We start from the raw sequence: 26,966 nt of genomic DNA, 5'->3' as shown, positions 1-26,966 counted from the left end.
ACACATATTGACCATTGTTAAAAATAGCCATTTCTCACTACATGCATAATAACACTGATCAATGTCTGACCCCATAAAACGTTATTTGAAGAGTCCCTTTAAAACATCATATTGCACGAGAAAATTATATGTACCTGAGTGGTGCGAAATAAAATTGCATATCATTGTAGCACTTGACGTATGCTTATGCCTTAATAACTAATACGAAGAAACCATGTAATGCGGAAAGTATTTTTAAAAGCAAATGCTTGAAATAATTATGATGACTTGTTTATATTAATAAACATTACACTGCCTTACATTTTGATCATACTTTAAAGTACTGGCTTCTTTCAGTGATAAAATAGGAACAACTTTTATACTTTCATCAACGCCGACTATCAACAAAATCATTACATTGAAAAGGGAAATAACCACTGAGTAAATTTCGATGTTTTTCAATTAAACTGTTGTCTGCTCTTCGTATGTTTCTCTTCCGGTATTTTTGACGTTATTTCTGACAGTTCCAAGGAAAGTAAAAGAACAGACACAATGAACGTCATATTGGCAATAAAGCAATATATCAGTAAAATGATCGATGACAGTGGTCCTGGAATGAAAGTTCTACTCATGGATAAAGAAACGGTATGTTAAGAATTTTGTACGGTAATCGGCGAGAATAAACTATATGGGTTCGGGGCTGTGACAATTAAGGCTCTTTTGGAACTGAAAATATCTCCATTGATACGGCCACTGTAACATTAGGGGAACTAATCATTTTGTATCATGACCATTTCGTACCCTCAATTCAAGTAAATTTGATTTACAAAGTCCGATTGTGTAACAGGACAACATAAGCTCTAAAGAGCTTTTAGCACCTCCAATATTTGGTCGTTTAGTAACCTTTAGATAGTCATTCTTACCAATCTTAATTTCATTTTGTGACCGACATTTTACTTATATTTTACTTATATTTTAAGTTATTTTTTCATATGGAGTGAATATAACCTCAATAAGTTAACGTATATATGTGAAAAAAATGAATCTGATACAATTCTGAAGATGTCTGTGACGTGTGAAGTTATTTGTGTATTCCTGGTAAGTGGTGTCACTTGTTAAATTTTCGTTGATACTTCCAAAATGACATTTTTATTACTTAAAGTGACAATTATAACGAACAGCTATATCTAATACATTATAATTTATTTCATTTTATACATATGTTACGAAAAATGAAAATACACACATTGAATGTTTAAAATCAGGCAACTAATTTTGATCGAATTAAAACACAAAAGTTATATAAGATTGATATATGCGTTAACAAAATATGTCTATATTCATTTAAGTATTTCTGGACTTAAAAAAAAATAAAATAAGGTTACGAAATGACTTTAGGTCGGGTACGACATGACTTTCCTAAGGTTACGAAATGACAAAAAATCAGAGGGTACGAAATGGTTAGGGTATAAAATGACTATAAACCAACATAAGCAGGGTGCTCTAACCGACTGAGCTAGCCGGGCAGCAGGTTCTGATCACACACACTACACTCCTCCCGCTATTAATCTTTCAGGCTGATCCAGGCAATCTTATCATTTACTTTTGACAACAGTAAAGTACATAAACCTCAGGTGGGAAGTGTGTCCAGTCACTCTAACTCACAACAGCTGGAACACTACGTAGCACGGCGCTCTAGCCAACTGAGCTAACTGTGTGGCAGGTTTCTACACACATACACTGCAGTATTACTGTATTAATGTCCTGGAGTATGGTGTGATGTTACTTTTTTGGTGACCTCTTGTAGACTTGTTGGGGTAAGACTTGAGTTAATATAGCAATGATGTTGTTGAAAATCTTTTCGACAATGAAAGCTTTTGCCTTTTTCTTCAGCAGCTAAAGACTCTACCAGCCAAGTGTGTTGAGCATTGTGAGGACTCTGATTTTGCATCAATAATTTCTGCAGATAAATCTTGCACTTTTGTCTTGCATTGTTACAACCAGAACCCTCATAATTATGGGCGTTTAGGTGAATCTCTTGAATCATTCAAACATTTTAAATTTTTGATTGTTTCCATGCCACTAGTCTGCCAATATCAAAAATTGTAAAAAGACTCCTAGAGTTAATTTATATGGACTGCCATATTAGACTGGTTGACATTCATCATTAACATGTAAATCTCGACTAGAGATTCTGCGATACCTTGGAGCAATCACAATGTCATGTTGATGCCAGTGTTTTACAAAACATGTATATAATTGCCTTTTAAGATTTGCTTGTTTATAATGATATTAAAATAAGGGTTTTATTTTCAGACGAGTATTGTCAGTATGGTTTATGCTCAGTCAGAAATCCTGCAAAAAGAAGTCTATCTGTTTGAAAGAATAGAATCTACAGGACGAGAGACGATGAAACATTTGAAATGTATCTGCTTTTTGAGGCCAACAAAGGAAAATATTGACTTGCTGGCACAGGAGCTGAGAATGTCAAAATATGGACTTTATTACATTTGTGAGTACCGGTAACCAATATAGAATGTTTAAATCAATCCTTGATATAAAGAATTCAGCTTTTACATTAATTAATATAACTGAGAGCTCAAAGTTGAAGTGAGTAGCAAATCATAAATGAAGAGAAATAGGTCATTATGTTGTACTGGAAAAAATATTGTAAATTTAATATATTTTTATATTTTTGGCGTCATAACAGTTATTACACCAACACAAAAAGACAGAGAATGGTCTTGTTCTTGAAATTCTATAATGAAAACTTAATGATTAATCTTGATGTTAAAGTTTTTGGTTGTGTTTGGTTTTAGACTTGAGCAATGTGGTGAGTAAGCAGGATGTGAAGACGCTGGCTGAGGCAGATGACCAGGAAGTTGTTCGGGAAGTACAGGTAACATGAGCACGTGTTGATCATCAAGGCTTTTAAGCTCGACTATTCGAAGAATAAGGAGGCTATACTACTCGTGTTGGCATCTGGTTAAAGTTTTAGGGAAAGGTTGGATTTTCACTAACTACTTCCATATCCTTCATTCAATTGACTTAATACTTCACACAGTTGTTAACAGCCATCAAACAATTAGGTTAAATAACTCCATGTTATCCTAAATACAAATTATGGTCCTTGATTGACTTAAAAAAAATTGTTAAATTTTTTAGGAATTGGTGGGTTTTTACTTAGATTTCAAATATTGTTGATTCTATTGCCTTCATGCTTTACCCAGTAGCCTTCACACAATAAGGTTATATAACTCCATATAAGCCCTAAATACAAATGGCCCTTGATTGACTTTTTGTTTTTGACAGGCAAATTTTTATATTTTAATTAGAATGATACGTCTTTGTTTGGGCAGGGCAGCGTCAAACTCACCTATAGTATCAAATAATTTTAGTAAAGTTTAACATATAGTGACCAAACCTAGTATATAGAAAGAGTTTTTGGGGACCTTTCACGGGATCATGTTTTTGGCCCCAAGGGTCAAGGTCAAGGTCACTGTTACTAACAATAGAAAAATGGTTGGTACTGAATAATTTTAGTTAGGATTGAAATATTGCGACCACTTGGTATATAGAAAGAGTTTATAGAGACCTTTTATGGGATTGCGTTTTGGACCCTTAGGGTCAAGGTCAAGGTCACTGAAAATAGATAACTATTTGATACTGACTAAATTAAGTTAGGGTTGAGATATTGTGAACAAACTTGGTAATGTAGGAAGGGTTTATGGAGGATTTCCATGGGATTGCATTTTGGGGCCCCTAGGGTCAAGGTCACTGTTACTAAAAATGAAAAAAAGGTGAAACTGAGTCTGAAAATAAAAGCTGAAGTTCTTCTGTCAATCATTGAAAACCTGGTTTCTTTGCATTGCGGCCTTTTTAGCTCGACTCTTCGAAGAATAAGGAGAGCTATTCTAGTCACCCGAGCGTCGGCATCGGCGTAACCACTTATGTTAAAGTTTGTGTACCACCTCAAATATTTTCAAAGTCCATGGACATATGGCTTTGAAACTTTGCACACTTGTTCACCATCATGCCCCCAACCTGTACACAGGAGGAGGTAACTTTATCAAGCATTTTGACAAAATTATGCCCCTTTTCCTACTTAGAATTTACGTTAAAGTATGTGTACCACCTCAAATATTCAAAGTCCATTGACATCTGGCTTTGAAACTTTGCACGCTTGTTCACCATCATGGCTCCTACCTGTACACAGGAGGAGGTATCTCTATCAAGCATTTTGACAAAATTATGCCCCTTTTTTTACTTAAAATTTACGTTAAAGTTTGCGTACCACCTCAATTATTTTCAAAGTCCATTGACATCTGGCTTTGAAACTTCGCACGCTTGTTCACCATCATGCCCCCAACCTGTACACAGGAGGAGGTCACTGTTTCAAGCATTTTGACAAAATTATGCCCCTCTTTCGACTTAGAATTTACGTTAAAGTTTGCGTACCACCTCAAATATTTTCCAATTCAATTGTCATCTGGCTTTGAAACTTTGCACACTTCTTCACCATCATGCCCCCAACCTGTACACAGGAGGAGGTAACTCTATCAAGCCTTAGATAATTTCATTAATTTACTTCATTGTTCAGATTGATTGTTATGTATGCCTTAGTTTCTATTATAATGTTCTTACTATTGACCATTCAACAAGCCTTTTTTATTTACACTCTTTTCTATTTACAAGTTCCTGTTATTAACTACACTTGAACAATATCCTCCAGGATGGATATTATTTTATATTGTCAATCAATGAGAATAGTCGAGTGCGCTGTCTACTGGCAGCTCTTGTATGTTTACTTTTTATTTTGACCTTTATTATTGCTTTTAACATGCACATGATATCATTATTATATTCATTTCTAAGACTAAATTTGGAAAAGTCAAGTTCATTGTCATTTGACTTTTGTTGTGATTATAATCACTGTGTTGAAACTCTTGCACAGTACTTGAAACAAAATTATGATCATATTATTGCAGATAATGATTCAAAATTAGGTAAATGTAGTTCATTATTTTTCCATTGCAGGAATTCTTTGGTGATTACATAGCTGTGAATCCACATCTGTTCACCCTTAACATTGTTGGTTGTTACAAGGGCATAGACTGGTCCCCGGCAGCACTAAAGCGGACAACACAGGGCCTAACATCCGCGCTCCTTTCACTGAAAAAATGTCCCATGATTCGCTACCAGAATTCTTCAGAAATGGCCAGAAAATTAGCGGAATCTGTCAGAGTAATTATATTTTACATGATTTTAACATTCAGATAAATCATAATCATACTTTTGACATAATAGAGTAAATAATAATCCTATCTACAGTTTCTTTGGCAAAAAAAATGAAATTCGTACAAACATTTCTTTTGCTAGAGTACCATCAGCAAGGATGCAGGTTTGTTTGACTTCAGAAGGACTGATGTTGAGCCGGTGTTGTTAATACTGGACAGAAAGGATGATGCTGTCACACCTATGCTTAACCAGGTTTGTAGCTATAATTTATTTGAAATGATTCTATCTTTAAGGTTTTAGCATTGATTTCATTTTACGTACAGCCATATTTCATGTACATATATAAGGCTTATTTTAAAGCCATAACTAGGGAACATTGTATCAATTTTTTTTCTATGCTTACTGGCATTTTTTTGGTGCATGTCATACATGTTTGCATCCTTATTATTGAGGGTAAACAGTAAACCATTTTCCTGGCCTCTATCTGACAGTGGACGTACCAGGCTATGGTCCATGAGCTCCTTGGAATCAACAACAACCGTGTCAGTCTTGCCAATGTACCAGGCATCTCTAAAGACCTACAGGAAGTGGTCCTGTCTGCAGAACATGATGAGTTCTATGCAACTGTAAGTACATGTTGTGATATTCTGTCTTCTATCTTTATTATTCCCTATTATTTGTTTTTTTTTTATAACCAGTATTGATGCCCTTGAATGTATGCAATTTCTTTATAAACATAATAAACATGTATGTTTGTTCATGTATGTTTGTTTTTTAATCTGTCACTTTATTTACTTGTTATTTTGAGAAATTGTTTCATTTGACTACTTATAAAATTGAGTTGATGAACCAAACATGTACATGTAAATTGACAATAACCAGTCCCAATCCTTTGTTTCAGAACATGTACATGAACTTTGGAGAGATAGGCAACAACATCAAGGAGCTTATGGATGAGTTCCAGAAAAAATCCCAGAGCCACGCCAAGGTCGAATCTATAGCGGACATGAAGGTAATTCATAAATGTTCAAAATGCATTGTAAACTGTATTTAAAATCATTTAGGACATCATAAAGACATGCACCGTACATTGTGTCCTCGTATACTGTACCTAAAATCATTTATGATGTCATAAAGTCATGTACTGTACATTTTGTCCTGATGTTCTGTGTATATATATATTCATATATATATATATATATATATATATATATATATATATATATATATATATTACAATTAAGTTTTTCCTATACATGTTTTATTATGAGAAACTGTGTTCATTTCTATTTTTTTTAAAAACACTACATATCACCAATTATGTGGTAACGCGAGTTGCATCAAAACATTTCATTCTATAATTTTGCTTATCTTTGTTATAACACTACTAAATATACCTATTAAAGCTGTTACTGTTAATTGATTGAAGGAAAAAAAATAATACAATGTATATGTTTCGTTGTCTTATTTTAGGCTTTTATAGAGAACTACCCCCAATTCAAGAAGATGTCGGGGACAGTGTCAAAACATGTGACGGTTGTGGGGGAGCTGTCTCGTCTTGTAGCGCGACAGGAGCTACTCGAGGTCTCAGAGACTGAACAGGAACTTGTATGTCAGGGAGACCACTCAGCCTCATTACAGGTGAGTAATGATTTTTTCATTGCTTTATTTATGTTCAGTTACGGTATAGAAAATAAATTTGAATCATGAAACAAAATTAAACAAATTAAGCAAAAGTTAAAAAGTTTCTAAAACTGGAAGTCGACAATTGGATTTCAGAAAATAAAGACATTACTAAACAACAACAAGGTAACACAACTGGACAAGTTAAGGCTGGTGATGCTTTATGCCCTGAGGTACGAGAGTCACAGCAACAATGATGTAGCCGGTCTCGTAGAAACACTCAGGAAACAGGGAATTGGGGAAAAACACAGAGCTGTGGGTACCTTCTCATAGTGTTCATTTTTAGAAAAAAATGATACTTTTTACAAAAAAAAATTGTTGTATATTTTTTAAGAAGTTTGTCAAGACCCTTTTAATCTGACCCTTTAAGAAAATGAATAATGTGTTTCTAGAGTATCTTTCTTGCCACAAGATAAACTGAAGCTTGACTTTTAATGTCTATGTAAACTGTATGTGTTGTTGATTGTCTGTTTAGCTTTAGCTTTTGAGCGTTCTACATTATCACAATAACTATAATAATAATAGCATTTCTCTTTAATTTCCATTGCATTGTTGATTTTTTGTCTCAGTGTGTATCAGCCATATTGGAGTATGGGGGCAGAAAGGCAAGAGGCAGTGACCTGTTTGGCTCTACAGACCCTGTGGCATTCACAAAGAGATTCCTCAAGGGCTTAAAGGTACATATAGAGTAAAGGCAAAGGCGATATATCGTTAAGAATACAAATTGTTCTTTGTTTATTAAGAGAACTATGTATCATTGCTAAATTGTTTAATTTTATTTTGCTGCTAAACGGAGATTAAGACAAATACAACAATTAAAAACATCAAACAGCACTGGTGCTTAAACTTTATAACACTATTGAACATGAAAAGATGAACTTCAGTCACATATTGAATTTTCCCTGTATAGTTTGTGAACAATGATACTAAGCTTCGATTTCAATAGGGAATGTACAAACCAGTGTTATATTTCACTATCAGGGTGTAGAGAATGTGTACACACAGCACAAGCCCCTATTATACTCAATCTTGGACCAACTGATGAAGAGCAAGTTACGGGAGGCAGCCTACCCCTACCTAGGCTCTGCACAACTCAAGGACAGGTAAGTGAACATTACACTCACTTGAGCCTAACCCTATCTTGGCTCTGCACAACTGAAGGAAAGGTTAGAGAACAAAACATTCACTTTAGCCTAATCCTACCTCGGCTCTGCACAACTGAAGGACTGGTATGTCAACAAAACACTCACTTTAGCCTACCCCTACCTTGGCTTTGCACCATTCAAGGTCAGGTGTATCAACAGTACTCATTTTAGGCTACCTCTATCTCTGTTTAGCACAACTGAAATAAGGCGTGTCAACAGTACTCCTGTTAGTCTACCTCTATTGTCATTTAGCACAACTGAAAAAAAGGTGTGTCAATAGTACTCTCCTCTGAGCTTACCCATATCTTGACTCAGCATAACTCAAGGACAGCTGTGTCAACAGTACACTCCATTAAGCCTACCCATTTCTCACAACTCACGGACAGTTGTGTCAACAGTACACTCCCTTGAGTCTACTCTATCTTACCTCAGCATAACTCAAGGACAGCTGTGTCAACAGTACACTCACTGAACCTACCCCTATCTCAACTCAGCACAACTGAAGGACAGCTGTGTCAACAGTACACTCCCTTGAGCCTACCCATTTCTTAACTCAGCACAACTCAAGAAGGGGTTCATCAACAGAACACTCAGTCACTTTAGCAAGAATATTATTTACTTCTGGATTTTTAGTTTATGAAGCGAAATGCTAATTAATTGAGGCTGATTTTACATTTTCTTAGCCTTCCGGAGCTTCAAGTGCTCAGGATTAGCTATTGTGAAAGTGTGATTGTGCATCATCTGTCAATCATCTACATTTTCCTTCAAACAACTTCTACTCACGTCTGGGGCAATTTCAACTAAACTTCACAGGAATGTTCCATGGGTGGTCCTTTTCCAGATTTCTTCAATAAAAGTAGTTTCATGCAGAACTCTGGTTGCCATATCTGGTTGCTATGGCAACCAAAAGGAAAAACTATTAAGGTCTTGTTCTCAGAATCTGCTGGCCCAATTTTATAATAATCTCACAGAAATATTTCTACACCCCATGTTGGTTCGTTAAAAAACATGGCTGCCAGGGAGGGGGCTTCTTTTCACTATGTATGTCATATGAAAAACTTTGAAAATCTTGTGGCTTGATTTTAAAATAAATTCACAGGAATATTCCTATGGTGGCCATCTGCCACATTCCTTCACTTTCAAAATATTTACACAGAACTGTTGTTCCTTAGGTGAACCTTTTATCAATTTATTTTTATTATATTTTTTATATATATCAAGTAATTATTTTATTGTTTTTACAATCATTGAGGATATCAACATCAAACTTATGAACTTATTCACAGTAATATGTGCTCTTTTGTGACAAGTATATCACTCCAACTTAAATATTGTAAGAGCTATAGCCCTTTCAACTTTTTTTTTAATAAATAAAGTCCGTTTAAAAAAGCAGGACATATTATAGTTTTACCTGCATAGTACGGATAGGCAGGCATTTAGCCAGGCAGTGTCCAGTATCTTGTCCAATGTACATGGGCATAATATGTGAGGCAAGTTTGATAACCAGCAAGAGTTATCACCAATTTTTATATAAATTGGTCTTCTCTGTTCAATTAATTTAAAATTCTTTGTCCAATCATGACCAAATATGGTCAGAATGTTTATGGGTATACTATCTTGGACATGTTAGATAGCCAGCCATATTTCTGTAGTCACTCGAGAATGATCGCTCTTTTATTATAGATATTACTTAAAATTGGTCTTGACTGATCGATAACTTTAAAAGCCTTTGTCCAATCATCACAAAATTGGTCAGAATGTGTATTGGCATTATATCTCAGCTAGTTTGATAACCTGCCTTTGGCTTGAGTCATTCAAGAGTTATCGCCCTTTAATTATAGAATGTGTCCAATTTTCAAAAAAATTGGTCAGAATAAGTATGGGCAATATATCTCAAACAAGTTCTATAACCAGCCATATCGCTTCAGTCATTCGAGAGTTACCACCCTTTAATATTAGAAATAATCTAAATTGGTCTTGTTGGATCAATAACTTCTGTATGGGCATAATATTTCAGGCAAGTTTGATAACCAGCCTTTTTGGCTTGAGTCATTCGAGAGTTGTTGCCCTTCAATTATAGAATACAATTATCCCCTAATTTGTTCAGAATGAGTATGGGCATAATATCTCGTACAAGTTCTATGGCTTCAGTCAGTTGAGAGTTATTGCACTTTAATTATAGAAATAACCTAAAATTGGTCTTGTCAGATCAATAACTTTACAAGCATTTGTCCAATCATCACCAAATATTGTCAGAATGTGAATGTGCGTAATACCTCGGATGAGTTTGATAGCTAGCCAAATCGCTGTAGTCACCCATAAGTCATTGCCTTTAGTTCTAGAAATTACCTAAATCGCTCTTCTCCAATAAATAGCTTTACAAGCATTTGTCCAATCATCACCATACATGGTCAGAATGTGTATTGGCATCATACCTTGCCCTTTAATTATTGAAATGTCTAGAGCCTTCTTAAAGTTTTACTCAGGTGAATGATATAGGGCTCTCTTGGCCCTCTTGTTCTATGTGTTGCATGACAATAATTAGGTTCCTATCACATGTTTATATCACGTACCAATCAGCTCTTTGATAGCTCTGGAGAGGCAATTGTAAAACAAAGTTTAAATTTATTTCAGACCACAGGACATCATAGTGTTTGTGATAGGGGGTACGACTTTTGAAGAGGCTTTCTGTGTTCACCAGTTCAACAAGTCTGTGCCAGGTGTTAGGATTGTCCTTGGAGGAACTGCAGTCCACAACTTCACAACGTAAGATTTTACACAAGGACTTTATGAAACCCTGCATTACCCTGAGAGCCTACATCAATGAATTCATTGAACCCAACTTGATTGAATGCATAATCTTGTATAGAAGTAAACTTCAAAAAATTAAGCTAAATAGTGCTCTTAAAGAAAAGAATCAATACTTACCGTATTTCCTCGACTATAAGATGGGGAAATTTGGTCCCGATTTTTAACCTTGAAGTAGGGGGCCTGTCTTATAGGTGAGTCTATAAGAAATTCATAAAGAATAGAGTCAGAATCAGGAATATTCAACATAAGGTATTCGACTAACTGAATTATTGTCTGTTGATGGCACCCCACTAAAAGTGACACGATCACACCCATCGGATTAAGACGACCATCTGCTTTGTTTCGCTAAGATGAACACTCGATATGACGCTTGTTATCGGTCCGTACACGTTGTTATCACAGGAGACATATTTTGCTTCCTTTGAAATTAAAATATTTTGAACAAAAAATATTTTAAAAAATGAATTGTTATTTTTTCTATTATGTAAATAAAACTTACTTTTTCCTTACTATAAGGCTTTGCGTATATCATGCACATACATGTAACTGGCAGATTTCAATACACATTTCATTCATCATTACATTAATTTATCCGCAATCATCAATGGTAATTCATTTCTCAAAATTTAAGTCCCATCAACTGCAATCCAAACAAACACCTGCAAAAATTTAACTTATTAACACATGTAATGGAATATGTCCTGTTTGTCGGCTGCAGATCAAACAGTACCATTTGTGACGTCACAGCACCAGCTGTGTAAAGATCAAAGATGCACTGCAATGGTTTGTATTTAAATAGGTCAATCAAATACCGTATGAACCCACTTAACTCCCAAAATTGCGTCTAGGCTGGTTCAAACATACCATAAGATCGGAAAATAAAAATCAATAATCCTAAGCAAATGAACAAATTTAGTTGATAATTGACTGTTTAGCTTGAACATTATCACACACTTGGAGAATTTCAAGTGCTGGATTTGCTTTAAAAATCGACCCCGTCTTATAAACAAGTCGAGACAAAAACACCAGATTTCATGGGCAAAGTTAGGGGGCTGTCTTATAAGCAGATCGCCTTATAGTCGGGGAAGTACGGTACAGTAATTATATATATGCTTACAGTTATTTGATAAGACTTTAATGGAAACTGGTTTCATTGTACCTGTATTTGTCTCATGTACAGATACCATTCTCTTTCAGATTCCTTGATGAGGTGCAGACAGCAGGCCAGCCCGTGTCTCTGAGTCGGGCAGACGCTGTACGGCGATGATCACACAGCAACACTTTCCATGATCCAACCAGGCCTCATCTCATATCTGTTGCACGGTCAAACATTTACAGCCACAGATTGACTCACCGTGCAAGGACAAAACCTGTGTTGCCATTAAATGTATTACACATTTTGTATGTTCAGACTTGTGAATGAATTGATTTAGGTAGTTATGTTTGAGAAGTAAGTGAACTGTCTAGCAAGGGAAGATTGCAAGAGAACAATACATATGGTATTGCATGTAAAAAGACAGCTTGATAACTTTCAAATTTCAAACTTAATAATTAAAAACCAAGTAAAATTAGGGTGATAAATTATCATTAATCATTTTTTATACTAGGTATGTTGAATTTGTATTGTTATCTTCCATTTTATTAGCTCGTCTATTTTCACGGAAGAAAAGTCTAGGTGTGGTCATAGTTGGAGGGTCTTAGGCATTGTTATTGTTTAAAAACTATTATCTTGGCCACTACTCTCTAACAGTTCAAGATATTCAATTAAAATGTGGTACACATGATGCCAGATACACACATGTATAGCAAAGTCTTGAACTCTAGACTTAAATAGCTGTTAAGTTATGCCCCTTTTTACAAACAGGCTTAGGAAAATTTTGTCTGACATATGCCTGGCACTTAAACACTTCCTCATTACTATTTTTACCAAAATTTAGAACAATCACATGTAGCTTGCTTCTGAAACCCCAATATAGCTACATATTAAAAATAAGTTCATTGGAACATAACTGTTAAACATTTTGGTCGTAAGAAATATGCAAGGCATTAGAACACTTCATGGTGATCATGTGTGCTATTAATCAGAATGGGTCCCTTTAACTGTTAAGTCCATAAACCCCTTTATAGCCATAATGTGAGAATTAAATTGAAAGGGCTCATAACTCTTGAACAAATTGGTCGTGGCTCATGAAAAACATGTTGGGCTCGGTGAAAGTTATGGCGATCAAGTGATAAATTTTCTCCTTCAACTTTTTGCAATAAACCACACTGATGCTTACAGAACCATATACCTACAGTATATATATATACAGGGAATAAGGATTGCATGCACTGTTGTTCTCATTTTTTCATGATGTTCATAAAATAAAAAGAGAAACATAAAGTAGACACTTTCAAAAGCATATCTTACAAGTTGTAACAATGCAAATTAAATCATACTGAGGTCATTAAATGTCATGAATGACACTTGGTTCTAACTTAGTGTTGCATTGTAGCTTTATGATGAAAAAACTGCTTTTTGTCTAATAATGTTTTATTTGAATATTATATGCTGATAATACAGTGATAGTGATTTGTTATTCCATCATAATTGTTAAACAAATTTGTATGTGCAATATATTTGATTGTTGATTGAAATGTATTATATAAACTGTGCTGAAATAAATATTTGAATACTAATTGAATTTACTTATTTTTACCATGAATAATATTGGTATTGCTCTAATCATTGTATGAAGTTTCAATAAATTACATTCAGTAGTTTTCAAGTTATGCTCAGGTTAAGGAAAAGTAAAAGAAGGACAATAACTTTGTAATTGGCTGAAATAGAGTTATGGTTCTTGTACACTGCCCTTCCTCACATGGTACTTTTACCATTGTAGGATGTTTTATTAGATTCCATCTAGTAGTTTTCAAGTTTTTCCCCAGACAAGAAAAAGCACTTCCTCTCATTACGTTCTATCATTGTATGAAGTTTATTTAAATTCCATTCAGTAGTTTTCAAGTTGCTCGGGACAAGATTAATTGCAAAGGTCCGACACAGACTTACCACAGGGCTACTCCAATATCTCCTCTTCAAACTTCCATTGTCAAGGATATATTAATATTTGCACACCATGTTGTTTAATAATTTGATCAAAGTGTTCCAGGGGGTTAGGAAATATGAAGAAACACAGTTCGAGGCCCAAATCCTGTATCAAGTATTGCAACTTTGAATTGGCATACTGAATTTTGCTCCAATTAGTAGAATGTGCGATTGATATTGAAGGATTTAGTATTTAGTATTGCAGTTCATCCATGTATGAGAACATTTGATCAGCACATGGTAAGTAATAGATACAGTACGCGTTTTTCTTCAAAAGAGTCCTCTTACATTAAAAAGATTTCGCAGTACAAACCCCAATTTTGTCCGAGGTGACTTACGTCTGTAGGAGGTCACTTTTGAAGAAAAAAAACGAGTAACTGCATCTGACTTATATGACGATAAGTGTATTGCATATATAAGTGAGCAAATAAATGCATTACTAAATAAATACAGTTTTATAAACAGATAAATAGAAATATCTTTCGGAAAGGTCAAATTAGATTATCATGGCCTTATGGACTAGTGGGATTACTCGGAATTTCTCATGCACGGTCCGCTTACAACCGTAAGAAGACACTTTTTTCAATAGCTCTGCTTGGAGTATAGTCGTATTTGTGAATTTTGAAGGACTTCATAATTATGCGTCCACTGACCAAAGAATGTTTTCATACACAGATAAACCTCAATTCTAAAATATTCAATGTTTATAACACACTTATTATTTGCATTTTTTTTAATTATTTGCAAAATTTCTCATGAATAATTCAACAATTTTGTACTATCAGAGGTATCCTGAAAATGGTTTGTCTATCGAAATATATGAAGGCAATTGAAAGGGGATATGTATTAGCCTAAGGAAGCAAAAGAGGAGTGTTAATATTCTTGAATATGATGTAGGAAATATTAAGCAAGTTACAAAATAAAAAAGTAAATCCATGGACTTAGTATTGCGACTGTGATCCAACGCTGTTATGTGTTCTGTACATTGCCTCGATGTGAATAAATTTTCATGAAATTTCTTGAAGGTTTTTTTGTTTACCGGTTAGCGGTTAGATGGAAACAAGAAAATGTTACAGACAGGATGGACAGATATTGATAACCACTAACAACGATTAATGCCGAGAATCAAACAGAATAAATATTATTATGATTCGCCACTGATCCAAGTATTTTGACAGTGGGATATAGATTTGGCATTGAATATTCATCTTTCCATCCTGAGTCATTGCAACTATGTAACTACTGGATAGAAAACTTGGTGTGTATAAACTGAGTATAGTCATAGTGAGCTGGTTCATGTGTAAGATTCTTCTCCCCAAATTTGTTTTTATGCCCCCCACAAAAATGGGTGAGGAGGAGCATAGAGATTTGCTTGTGTCCGTCTGTTCTTTTGTCTTATCTTTTTACGTAATGCAGTTTTGCTCCTGGGGTTGCGTTTCCCGCTACACTTAGTATACCTATGGCCCTTAAATTGGCAAAAATTGGCATTTCTGGTCTTGTGTCATCGAACACTCCAAAATTATAACTCTAAGTCATGAAACCTCAGGGGATAGTAAATTGGGTGATGAAGGTTTGCACGTTGGGTTTTGTTACCTGCCACACCTAGTAAAACCAGAGTTATGGCCCTTGAATTAGCAAAAATGACATTTCTGGACCTCTGTCAATCAAAACTCCAGAACTGTAGTTATCTCAAGTCATGAAACCTTAAGCGATTGTTAACAGGCGATGAAGTTTTGAACCCGGGTTTCATTTTCTGCTGCACTTAATTAAAACAAGAGTTATGGCCCTTGAATTATCAATGACATATTTGGACTTCAGTCAACAAAACTCCAAAAATATTTGACCTAGAGTCAAGAAACCGAAGGGAAAATTTAATGGGGTGAAGAAGTTGTAAACCTGGAGTTTCTGTTCCCGCTGCACTTAGTTATGGCCATTGAATTAGGATTTTTTTTTCATTTCTTGACTTGTGTCGCTCAAAACTACAAAACTATATGACCCAAAGTCAGGAAACCTTGGCAGAATGTTATTTGATGAAGTTTTGCACCTCAAATTTTGTTTCCAACTGCATTTGGTAAAACCATAGTAATGGCCCTTGAATTAGCAAAATATAAAATGGCATTTCTGGACATATGTCACTAAAAACTACAACTGATATCACCTAGAGTCATATTACCTTGGGGGAATGTTGTCAAGGCAATGATAAATCCCACTGCACTTAATACAACTGTTGTTTCACCCTTGATTTAGCATAAATTGTCATTTTTGGACTTGTTGAACTTGTGCCACTCATAACTTCAAAATTATTAGTCATACACCCATGAGATCATTCAGGAAGATATTTGATGTTATTAAGTTGTGGAACTCATAATTTTGATGCACATTTATTGAGATTAAACAAGCTGAGTTTTGATTAAACTGGAATCTTGAAATGTTTGGTTCTTACACATGAATCCTTTGACAGAGGATATCCTTTCTCGAATTTGCTTGTTGTTATTTGGACCATAAACACTGTTATCAAGTGCTAACAGGATGGAATTATACTTGAGTTGTTTGCACAAGATATTAGTGGCAATGCCGCAAAAGGAAATACCTCTGGTATAAAATTGTGCATGTTATTCTAAACAAGAGAACAGGTTTTATGTCTTAAAATTGTTTATTCAAGAAAGCAGGAGCATTAGTCTGCCCCTTTGACAAAGTTATAATGAAATTTATACATTCATACTAACAGGTGGCTGCATGCCAACACCTAAACTCAAGTCTCATACACAGTTGTGAGTTAGAGCCTCTGGTCAGCAGGCAAACTTCTCGCGACCACAATTCATGATCCTGCTCTGCAGGTAAACAACACAACCAGTATATAAAATGTACACTTTCTCAACACCATCACTCAAATATTGACAGTTTGCCTCCTGCCCAGAAAACCATTGGTTGACTTTAAATGTAACTAAATAGACAGTTTCACGCCTTTAAGTTTGAACATAATGTTGTCTAAGTGATTTATAGTCAAATAACAAACTGAAAAGAAAGCATGACCATAAAACAAAGTGCTCCTTTAGAAATCAATGGACCAGACTAACTAACATGTGTTCAAATGCCTACCTCAGTCACACAGAGTTATGTTCACAAATACACACAGTTATTCTGTAGTCATATTGGTCCATAGTGCTATCATTACTTTGATCATTTCCCAAAATATGTATATGCTACTGCATCATCATCACCATCCAAACATGACACACGAGCACACTGGACATCGGATTATTAAAACAGTCATCAATAAAATCTATCAAACATAAAGACAATATGACTCAAGTCAGTATTTACATGATGATTGAAACATGTGCACATCAAACAATGAACAATTTTTTTTTTAATAAAGTTTGTAATTTTTAACTGATCCAAGTGCATTATTTACAATGATATTCATATGCAGCTAAATTAAATAAATAAAACCTAAACACATGTACGTACTTGTACAAAATGATGAGAATAATTATGAACTGTGTATTACATCTTGAGTACAATCAGCATGATTTCAAATAACTGAAATGTAACCATGTAAGTGTTCCTTCAGCAATTCTGATGGATACAATAGAAAATAAAATACACAATGATTCATACACCATCTAACATCCTCCTCAGTCTTGGCATTAGAAGGTTTTTTACCAACAAAGACCTAACATATTGGACAAGCCCTATTTGGCAACGAAATAAAAATGCCAAGAGCTATTGAAACACATTGTAATGTAACAGTCCGTTCTGTGAGATCTCAACGGTAACTATTTGATGAAATCCTCACTAAATCCAATAAGAGTAAATAATGTATGTTCAAGTACAATTTACAGTGACAGTTCTAATAGATGTTATAAGAACAGTTTTCAAAAGGGTAAACAATATTTTAACTGCTTTCAATACAAGTAAAACAGAAAATAATAAAAGCAGACATTTACAGACATATTTAGTATTATTTACAGTAACATACACCCAGCTACAAAATGCCAAGCGAAAAATATAATTGAAGAACAATATATGAGTTTTGCTTTGAACTTTGGGTCAATATAATACCAATTGTTAGATTCTACCTTTAATAAATCATTCATTCAACAGTAGTTTTTATAATGTTAACATACTTAATCCAGCATACTACTTTTCAATTCAATCCAGTACATTTGTTAATAAACACTGAAAAAAATACAAGTACAGTTTAGTATTGTTTTTTTTCTTTTCTTTAAGTCAGTTCAGCCTTATAACAAGCTCTGAAGACTTCTTAACTAATTAAAGCCAAACTGTTCTAAAAGGACATAGCATGTATCTATACATAAATATGCAATATTGACACCATGAAAAGGTGACTGTGAAATATTTTAATGTGGAAATAAGTAACACAGAAACAATTAGAAACAGGTTATTATGGCAGAACAAGAGAATTACTACACAGTTATGAAGAATTGCAGTGACCGAAGTCACATTGCGGGTATGGTCGAAATATAAACCTGAATGGCAAGTCAATATGTTTGGCCACACTCTGAATACAGACAGCCTTATTGCCCTGGCTATATTCATTATTGTACGCAAAGAATAAAGTTACTGTGTTATTATGTTTTAAGTGCATTCCCATCTAACAGTACACTGTGCCGAGTTCACATCAAAACAGTGCCGAGTTCACACCAAAACATCAAGATATTTCATCAAAATAAGCGCCCATTAAAATTGACCGAATTTTTCCCAGCATGGTTTAAGAATAATATGTCAATGAAAGAACTCCATTTGTCATAAAGAGTTACATGTATATGAAATATAATTATATTGAACATTGGCCAACAATTATCTGACTATCTAGTATTTAGCACTTTTGACATCAGTTACCACAGCACAGAGATTGTGACTCTCAAGCTGGATTTATATTGCTATTATAAAGCCTGCACTACGCCTGAATAGCAAATAACACCTCTGGAATGATCCTTCATTGTCAGCTTGCTAGCTATGTTCACAGTGAAATCATTAACTGAGTTGAGCAAAGCTGATATGAGAAGTTCTTGATCAGAACAGCTCATCAGATGTCCCTGAACAAAAAAAGTCATGGCCAGCTCATAAAGTCTGATAATATTGTTGTCCCATAGCTGTTCAGCAAAATATTCTGGTAAGTGGAATATAATCTCAAGCAGAATATCAAGACAATGTATAACCAATCCTTTTGAAAATGTATATTAAGAGTGGAGTTAATACTTGTTTCCATTAGTTATCAAGGCAGTTGTTATGATACTCTGTGTAATGATTTCAATAGAACATAGATCAAGAAGCACTATAAAAATGTCTGGTTTGCGAAGCCAAAGTTTGAAAGGCGTGTTCCGAAGACCGGTGGTGATGATTCGTCATCCGGGGAGAGCTGTAGTGGGGCTGTATCCTGACTGTGGCCAAACCCAAGCCGTCATTTCCGACGCTTGTCTTTGTGTCGGGTCCGCTTTACCGTACGCCGAAAACAGCAACATCTTCAGAGGAAAACATTCACAGGTGATGTAAATTTTTACAATAGTGCACTCATCTGAATAATGGAGCACTGTATTTTCATTTAACAAAGCAACCACAAAATTCCACTTGCATCCCTTCTTCGAAATCATGATTGTTTTTAGTTTTTATCATGTATTTCAAACATGATAAAAATCTTCATCGTGATTTATATTAATCAGAGCTCTTTTGTAAAAACATCAATATTGATATTGACTTGAAATGTACGCATAATCTGATAGTCTACACTTGTGCAAAGTCCACATAAAGATCAGACAAGCACAGTTACACTAAAACACTTAAGTTGTCCCTTAAAAAGTCATATAGATCCACAGAGAGTGCATATTGAACAGAAAGTTCACATTGATGCTCATGTCCTCCGAACTCGTTTTTTCTTGCGCCTTCTGAAGAAACAGCACCTGCAAGCAGAATAACCTGCATCAGTCTAAGAAACTCTCTACAGTCACCCGTGCACATTATGCCAGTTTTAGTTTATAGGTGAATTATAACGGTATATAGAAATATAGTGTGTAAGCGCCTACATCTCGGCTATGGTAAAAAGTATGTGCCAGACACCTTTGTGTACTTTTTTCAAAAAAAAATGACTTAAGTTGGTTACTACTTTTGATGCTCCTAAAGGCAGACCAAGTAACTTTTATTTTGATAATCAAATGCAATAATTTTGGCGCTCCCTCTTCAATGGCATATATTCTATTGCATCAAAGGTGTAAGAATTCTGAGAATTTTAGCAGAGTTAATCTTGTAGTCACAAAAGAGAATTGAAACTAGCACTGATGCAATTGCCTAAAATTCTCCAGAGGCCCGATTCCAAAACAATCAAATTTGAAACTGTGAAAACAATAAATCATGAGGCAGTGTTTCCTACAGAAGGCGCAAAACCAACGACATGATTAGCATCAATACAAACAGTGAGAACAACCACACAATCTTGGCTTAGAACTCACGTTTGTCTTCTTAAGCAGTTTTCTGAGTCTGTTTTTATACATACAAGATACATTTGTATACAATATGCATTATTCTTTTTAAAATCTAATATTCTTTAAGAAATGGAGAATAGTTTGAATGAAAATGTACATTGTCAGTTTGTCACACAACATTTACAGTATTTAAATATGAACCAACAACAGTGAAACAAATGTATATACTCTATTGTTGCCAGTACAAAACTGAATTACTGCAATTCAAGTTTTACTGCTTCAAAATAAATTGATTTTTAAAGTAACCAAGTTCTATAATAAAATATGAACTAAGCCTAACATGTTTTTTCATGTTCTATACAAATATAATTTGATTTTCAACTTAAATGTAAGCCGTATAAAGCTGTACTCTTGAGGAAACCAGACCAATTTTTCAAGACTATTTATAGCTACGAAAACTTGAAGCTCGAAAATAAGAGACATGTTTATTAAACATTGGAGCAACCACTATATAAATAAACACACAAAACACATACATGATTGCCTATCAAGCGTTAGTTTGGAACAGCATTAGTTTGAAACAGAATATGACCTTCAATAATCTATAGAAGGGATTATCTGTTTTTTTACAATGACCTTGACACGGACAAGTACATAACATGCCTTCATGTTCCAAAGAACAACCAAATTTAAGATGTGTCTTCATGAGCTTTGATTGTTATGGGCTGGACTCCTCATTAATAATCATATCATAACAATGGTGTAAACCCTGATCAGAAATGCTTTCAGGCACTATGCGACACATCATGACTAACTGATGTAGTAATAATGACCTTGATCTCGAAAGGAGATGCATGGAGGCATGTGACCTATCATCTCCTGTTATGGTGACCAATAAGACAGGTACTGTATGGTTATAGCATAAGAGATGTTTCACTCTTAAACTGATATAAATGGAGATAACACATTATTTCAATCTGTCATTTTCATGGTATGGTTGGTGCTACATAAATCTGCAATTATTTCATGCATAATTTAATATATCTTTTATTTAACATCACTGAGTTCTAGAAATAACAGCTGATACTGCTTACAGAACAGATGGGTACGCTGGACAAGACATTAGTGCAGACACAGATACAAGCGACTCATATAAAGAGAGTACATACTTTGTCTCGTCGACCACCTCAACAGCTGGGGGTTGTGTGATAGCAGTGTTTGAGGTCCCAGCCGTAGGATCATCAACCAGCAGGTCACCGTTGGTAGAACTCACCACCTATAATGTAATGAACAAACATAGTCATCTCATATTTTAATTTTTTAACTTCTAGAGACAAATGTTAGTGGAACAGGCACACATATCTCACAGCGACGTCACACTCGTATACATCAGGTGACACTAGAACAGCCACCCTAATCTATCACTCATATACATAGTTCCTGAAACAATTGGTTTGTAGTTACACCTACATGTACATGATAAAACAATATGCACATTATGTCAAAAAGAGCTGAGTTTTACCTTGCAAGTTCATAGACTAGTATAAAGAACCTGAATACTGCATTTGGCGTGTGCAAAAATAGAACTGCATATAAAATTCTAAGAATAATATTAAGGAGCTGAATTGCATTTATAACATCAAAACTTACAAAGTCAGGGACCATTTCATTCAATTAATGTGTTATATAGATATAACACTATTTCATTTATAAACTTAACACGTTATAACATTTTAAACAGCATAAATGTTTCACCCATCTATCATTGAATGTTAATTTTCTGTACAATGAAAATAACAATTTAAATAGATCTATGACTTAAAGAAATCTGAATCACTGAGTTAAGTTTTTTGACAAATGTTCAATTTCTCAGACAGACATGTGAAATGTTTTCACAGAGTCAAATATAGATATATTATAGAACTTGATTATTGCCTCGAAAGGATGATTTAAAACATCTTGGAAAACTGCAACTTGAAAATCCGTTCAAATTATCATAGAAACTAAACAAAGTGACAGATTGTGAGACATCTCTTATGAGAAAAGTGAAAAAAGAAATACATGTATTGAGATGGAGAATACCATCAATAAGACATCCACACAATATCTGACTCCAATAATGTACTGCCTTGAATATCAGCATTACCAGCTCAAGACCGATATCAGATCTTTCTGGTAATCATATAGACCAGAATAACTCAGAGGCAATGTTCATTAAAATCGGATTTAGCTAATTTAATGATGAAAGCTACATGGAATTGGAAGCTACATGACTTGCACAATATTCTCTTGTTCATGTTAAATACTGCCAAAAGGTTGGTAACTGAAGGATGTGTTTGGTTATACATGGGAACTTGGAAAATGCTTAAAAAATGAATGAATCTTGTTAAGTTCACCCCTTCAAAATGCAGTACATACACTGTTGGCCAAAATCAAGCTTGGGAGGAGCTAAGCAATACATATATGTAGGCATGTAAGGGAATGTACAATAATAGCTACAAAGATGCCATTTTGCACTAGGTTCAGAAATGTATTGAACACTTGCTGCAACAATGGACACAGACACTTGAAATAACCATACTGGCTGGTAAGGTCATCAGAATTTCATACTAACACTTTTTCTTCGTAAACAAGCCTGAAAATCAATACAGAATATACATTATAAGAGTGCTGCAGAGCGAATATCAAAGCTCGTCTGTTGTTCTTTTTTCAGAAAAACAAGGGGCAGAACTCAATAATCATTAAAGCAAGAGTTACAAACCTTGCTCTTCATGTGCATATTGTTTATATTACATATTGCAACACGAGTACAATGTTTCATATGAATATCTTGAATGGTTTTCTGGTTGTAGCCTATGTTACGATTTTTGCACTGTGACAGCGACACCAATGACACCAAGGCTCTCACAATACCAAAACTCTTCAAAGGATAGATCAGCTTAAAATGAGAACTAACCAATATAGCGCAGAGCTGAAGAATCATTCCAATAAATTAGGCATCACCATAATACCAAAGACAAAATTGTTCTTTTAAATCAAGATAATAGTTTTCAGCAGTTAATAAGAACATGTTTATGTCAGCCAATACATGTACCGTTACTCTGATTTACATCCCAATAAATACATTCCAGAACTTTTTTGCGATAACAACAATTATGCCGTTTTTCCTATTCCTATCTATAGAGATAAAGCGGATACATTAATGGTAAATAATTGTATTGCTTTTGTTTTTTTAAATCATCTCCACTCATTTTGGTAAATAAACGTTTCCATTGTTAACTTAAAAAATGGTTTAAAGTAACAACTCTTCATAATTTCCTGAATAGTACTTGAATTTGAAAAAGACAGGTAAAAACATATATTATACCACCTGCAAAAACAATAATTGAATAAAAATTCCAAACGAGCCACATAAAGGACATTGTAAATCAATAATGCTGTAAAAACACAGTACCGATTTGTGTATTTCTAAAACATGCTTAGCAAGCTGCGGTACTTGAAACGGGTCAGCATCTAGCTGGTTGAAGCCCAAACTACTATTGAGATTACTACCACTAACCACTTGCAAATATCTTTGGTGTTAGGTGATGGTGTTTACAACACTAGGTAGGGAGAATGAGAGAGGGAAGTGCGTACCTGCACAGATCCACCGTGCCTATCCGCGGCCAGGTTAGAGCCGAGATAAGCACCGTGGTGTCCCCGAGGGGCCTCCCACGCCTGGCCCCGCGCATTCGAACTGCCCTGAAATCAATAAGCCACCATCACAATGCACACTGATGATGCTTCACTACAGACCCTCCAACACAACCCTCTTCACAGACAATCAGACACAATGAATGAAAGTGGAGCAGCTAAACTTATTTATTTCCATGTCCAAAACAATCAAAACTGTTGTGTAAGTAATCTTGTTTTCCAAAGAAGGGGTTTAAATTCACACCTATTTATCTATCATTATTTGGAACTTGATCATCTCATATTTTTCACACTATACAGCGATGAGCACATGTATGTAACAAACATCGATGTCCGATAATGATGAGCAATTTATTTTGGGTTAGGTAGTTTGTATATAATGGCTTATTTACACGATCAGATATCTTTTGAAATGTCTCTCAACTGAACAATCCTGAGAAGGGTCCGGTAACTAACTCGGGAGGATATCTGGATTGAAGGTGAAAGGGATGGATGTTAACATGTCAAAATTCAAAAAATTACTCGAAGAAGTATGACATCAAAGTGCAGCGAGACATCACATCATTTTTTTTTTAAATAACCCAAACAATACTTAGTTAAGTTTGTTTTCAATGCATGTATACTGAATGATGCACCAAGTTGGTAATGTGTAGCCAATATTGCAATCTTCACTACTAAATATTTTATGTCAGCCATAATACACAAACGCTGTCAATTTCTAATAATTTTCTTATGATTGTTTATCAGAAATATCGTTAATGTGAAGTTTTTTCTGGGTTTCAATGACTTTTGATAAACGGTGTTTAAATTCACTGCAAAAAGCACCTGACTTTAAAAATAACGTGAAAGAAAACATGAAGAGAGCACTAGAGCACTTAAGGCGAATGGTAATGCTTGTCAGTTTTTCTCAGTTGGTTACAGGAATAATATAAAATATTTATCCTAGATTTATAGGCCTTGCATAATAGTTATTGGTAACATGTTTATGAATGTCTTGACTGAGTTTCAGACTTAGGCTTAGAAAACTGTATTCATAAATGTTTTAAAATAACTTTAACTAATCTTGGCAAAGGTTTGTATAAGCAGATTATTTGTAACAGAAACAGCATTTTGATCATGCTATAAAGCTATAAAAGGGCATTTTTACAACATCATTCAAGTTTTGCTTTTCTGAATCTGAGTCTCAAGACTATAGTGAATATGACACAGCGCCAATTCCTTGACTTTTTTCTTTAAAAAACAACAACAGACAAGCAATTATAAATTAATTAGTAACCTGGACCAATTTACATAATTTTGCAGTTTTGTTAAATGCCTTTCCCTGATCATTATGCATCAAAATCCTTGTTTAACCAAATGAGGTCATTAAATTATATCAATATTTAGAAGTCTAGGGTGCCATTTGTTACCAAGTGACGGAACAAAATCAGGTCACCACAATTGATAATATATGGCCAATCAACTGATAACTATACATACCAATCAATAAACTAACACCTTTCTTATGAAAATGAAGATTAACTATACTGTAGACAGGTGGTAATATGTATTACGCCTAGAATTCACATAAAAAAAATCAATAGAAAACACAAGAAGACTGATGCTTTTTACAGCATAATGTTGGTAAAATATGCTGTGGTGTTAAGGCAGTTCAGCGGGTATCCTGTTGGAGGGTCTGTCAATATCTGTCTACATACTATGAAGACATAGGGATTTTTATTGACTCAACATGACCGTTATGTGACTTGAAACAATGTGGAAATATTCTGATACATAACAATGTCACTCCAGTCTTATTGACATGCCTTTATCTATGATCTCTATCAAAGCATCACAGCAATCAGTAGAACACAGTTGCTTAATAATTGGCATTTATTTTTTTGCAAAAACATATACATTTCTATGTTGTTTTTGAACTACATTTATACAGACCCAGTCATGGCCTTATCCATTTTATGAGAGCAATAGAAATGTTTGAACGCATAAGTTTTCATGAACATGCTGGAAATATTTTTCTTTTGCATGCGGTATGTAACAGTGATGGGCTACGCATAGAACCAGGTTGTGGGGAAGAATAACGGGTGTAAAACTGAAGGTAGCACAAAATGCAGCAGGAAAATTAAAACCAAACATAAACCAGCAAATAAAACATAAGAGCATTGGGATGAAGGGAAGGGTGTACTGTCATGCTAAAAGCAAGGAGACAATAGGGAAACTTCAGAAGCAAGCAGCCCACGGCTCCATTTTCAGAAAAAGGAGAACCAACATGATATATACCACCATCCTATACCCTTATTGTAAGGAGAAAAACAAGATTTGTCTGATGTTTAATAACAAACAGCCCCAGTGGAATTGTTGAAGCTTGAAATCAAGGAAAATCATAAAACATGCAGAATTTCTTAACTTCCACCGCCAAGTTTTCAATGTCTTAAAAGTATGTAATAAGAAACTTTGAGCAGAATGGACAAACATGTACAAGTAAGCAAACAAATGAAACACACACACACACACGCACACATACATACACACACACACACACACAAACATGCACAAACAAACAGAGAAGCAGAGAACATAAATGAATGCTTTCCACATTTTTGCTTTACCATCAGTTTATAAATACAATAATTAGTAAAAGTCAAGTACTGGTACTCTTCCAGCCATTTATGATACAAACTCAAGTAGTTCATCATAGCACAGGCAAGGTAAGAAGTATTTATGAAGAAACTTTTCCAATTTTACTTTTCAAATTTTACAAAGATCAAATATGCATACAAACATAACGAGTTTGCAAGTTGTACATGCTTTCTTGATATATGCAAAAGCAAATGATAAATAAGCAATGGAAAAATCTCCTTCCCAATAATATTGACATGAGGGCTTTAACAA

At 34.6% G+C, this 26,966-nt stretch overlaps 2 protein-coding genes across 7 annotated transcripts in view; one reads left to right on the top strand and one right to left on the bottom strand.

Moving 5' to 3' along the window:
- The first annotated feature begins 472 nt into the window (after window positions 1–472).
- On the top strand, window positions 473–13,535 carry LOC128229378 (vacuolar protein sorting-associated protein 45-like). The gene is made up of 13 exons (XM_052941264.1): window positions 473–624; window positions 2,296–2,491; window positions 2,799–2,878; window positions 5,017–5,223; window positions 5,359–5,469; window positions 5,709–5,843; window positions 6,119–6,229; window positions 6,691–6,858; window positions 6,997–7,155; window positions 7,470–7,577; window positions 7,882–8,003; window positions 10,680–10,811; window positions 12,054–13,535. The coding sequence occupies exons 1-13, from the start codon at window positions 532–534 to the stop codon at window positions 12,121–12,123; spliced, it is 1,692 nt and encodes a 563-aa protein (XP_052797224.1). The 5' UTR covers window positions 473–531; the 3' UTR covers window positions 12,124–13,535.
- A 3,040-nt stretch (window positions 13,536–16,575) lies between these two features.
- LOC128226138 (casein kinase I-like) overlaps window positions 16,576–26,966 on the bottom strand; it is a 33,319-nt gene continuing 22,928 nt past the window's right edge. For 2 of the 6 annotated variants that reach the window (XM_052936032.1, XM_052936034.1), the window contains 2 exons: window positions 21,554–21,660; window positions 16,576–19,430 (listed from right to left, as the gene is read on the bottom strand). In XM_052936032.1, coding sequence (XP_052791992.1) covers window positions 19,370–19,430; window positions 21,554–21,660 — 168 coding nt within the window. In that variant the 3' untranslated portion in view covers window positions 16,576–19,369. Of the gene's footprint in view, window positions 19,866–21,553; window positions 21,661–24,020; window positions 24,126–26,966 lie in introns of all 6 variants that reach the window. The other 4 variants (XM_052936035.1, XM_052936033.1, XM_052936031.1 and 1 more) reach the window with 3 other exon arrangements.

The sequence above is a fragment of the Mya arenaria genome, chromosome 3, assembly GCF_026914265.1.
Source record: "Mya arenaria isolate MELC-2E11 chromosome 3, ASM2691426v1".
NCBI classification, from domain to species: domain Eukaryota; kingdom Metazoa; phylum Mollusca; class Bivalvia; order Myida; family Myidae; genus Mya; species Mya arenaria.
This window is presented reverse-complemented; position numbering and strand designations above follow the sequence as displayed.

Excerpts from the sequence above, each read along its gene's own strand:
- LOC128229378 (XM_052941264.1), top strand. The coding sequence starts at position 532 with ATGAACGTCATATTGGCAATAAAGCAATATATCAGTAAAATGATCGAT. Across the intron at positions 2,879-5,016 it reads AAGTTGTTCGGGAAGTACAG|GAATTCTTTGGTGATTACAT; the intron begins GTAACATGAGCA and ends TTTCCATTGCAG. Across the intron at positions 7,156-7,469 it reads TTGGGGAAAAACACAGAGCT|TGTGTATCAGCCATATTGGA; the intron begins GTGGGTACCTTC and ends TTTTTGTCTCAG.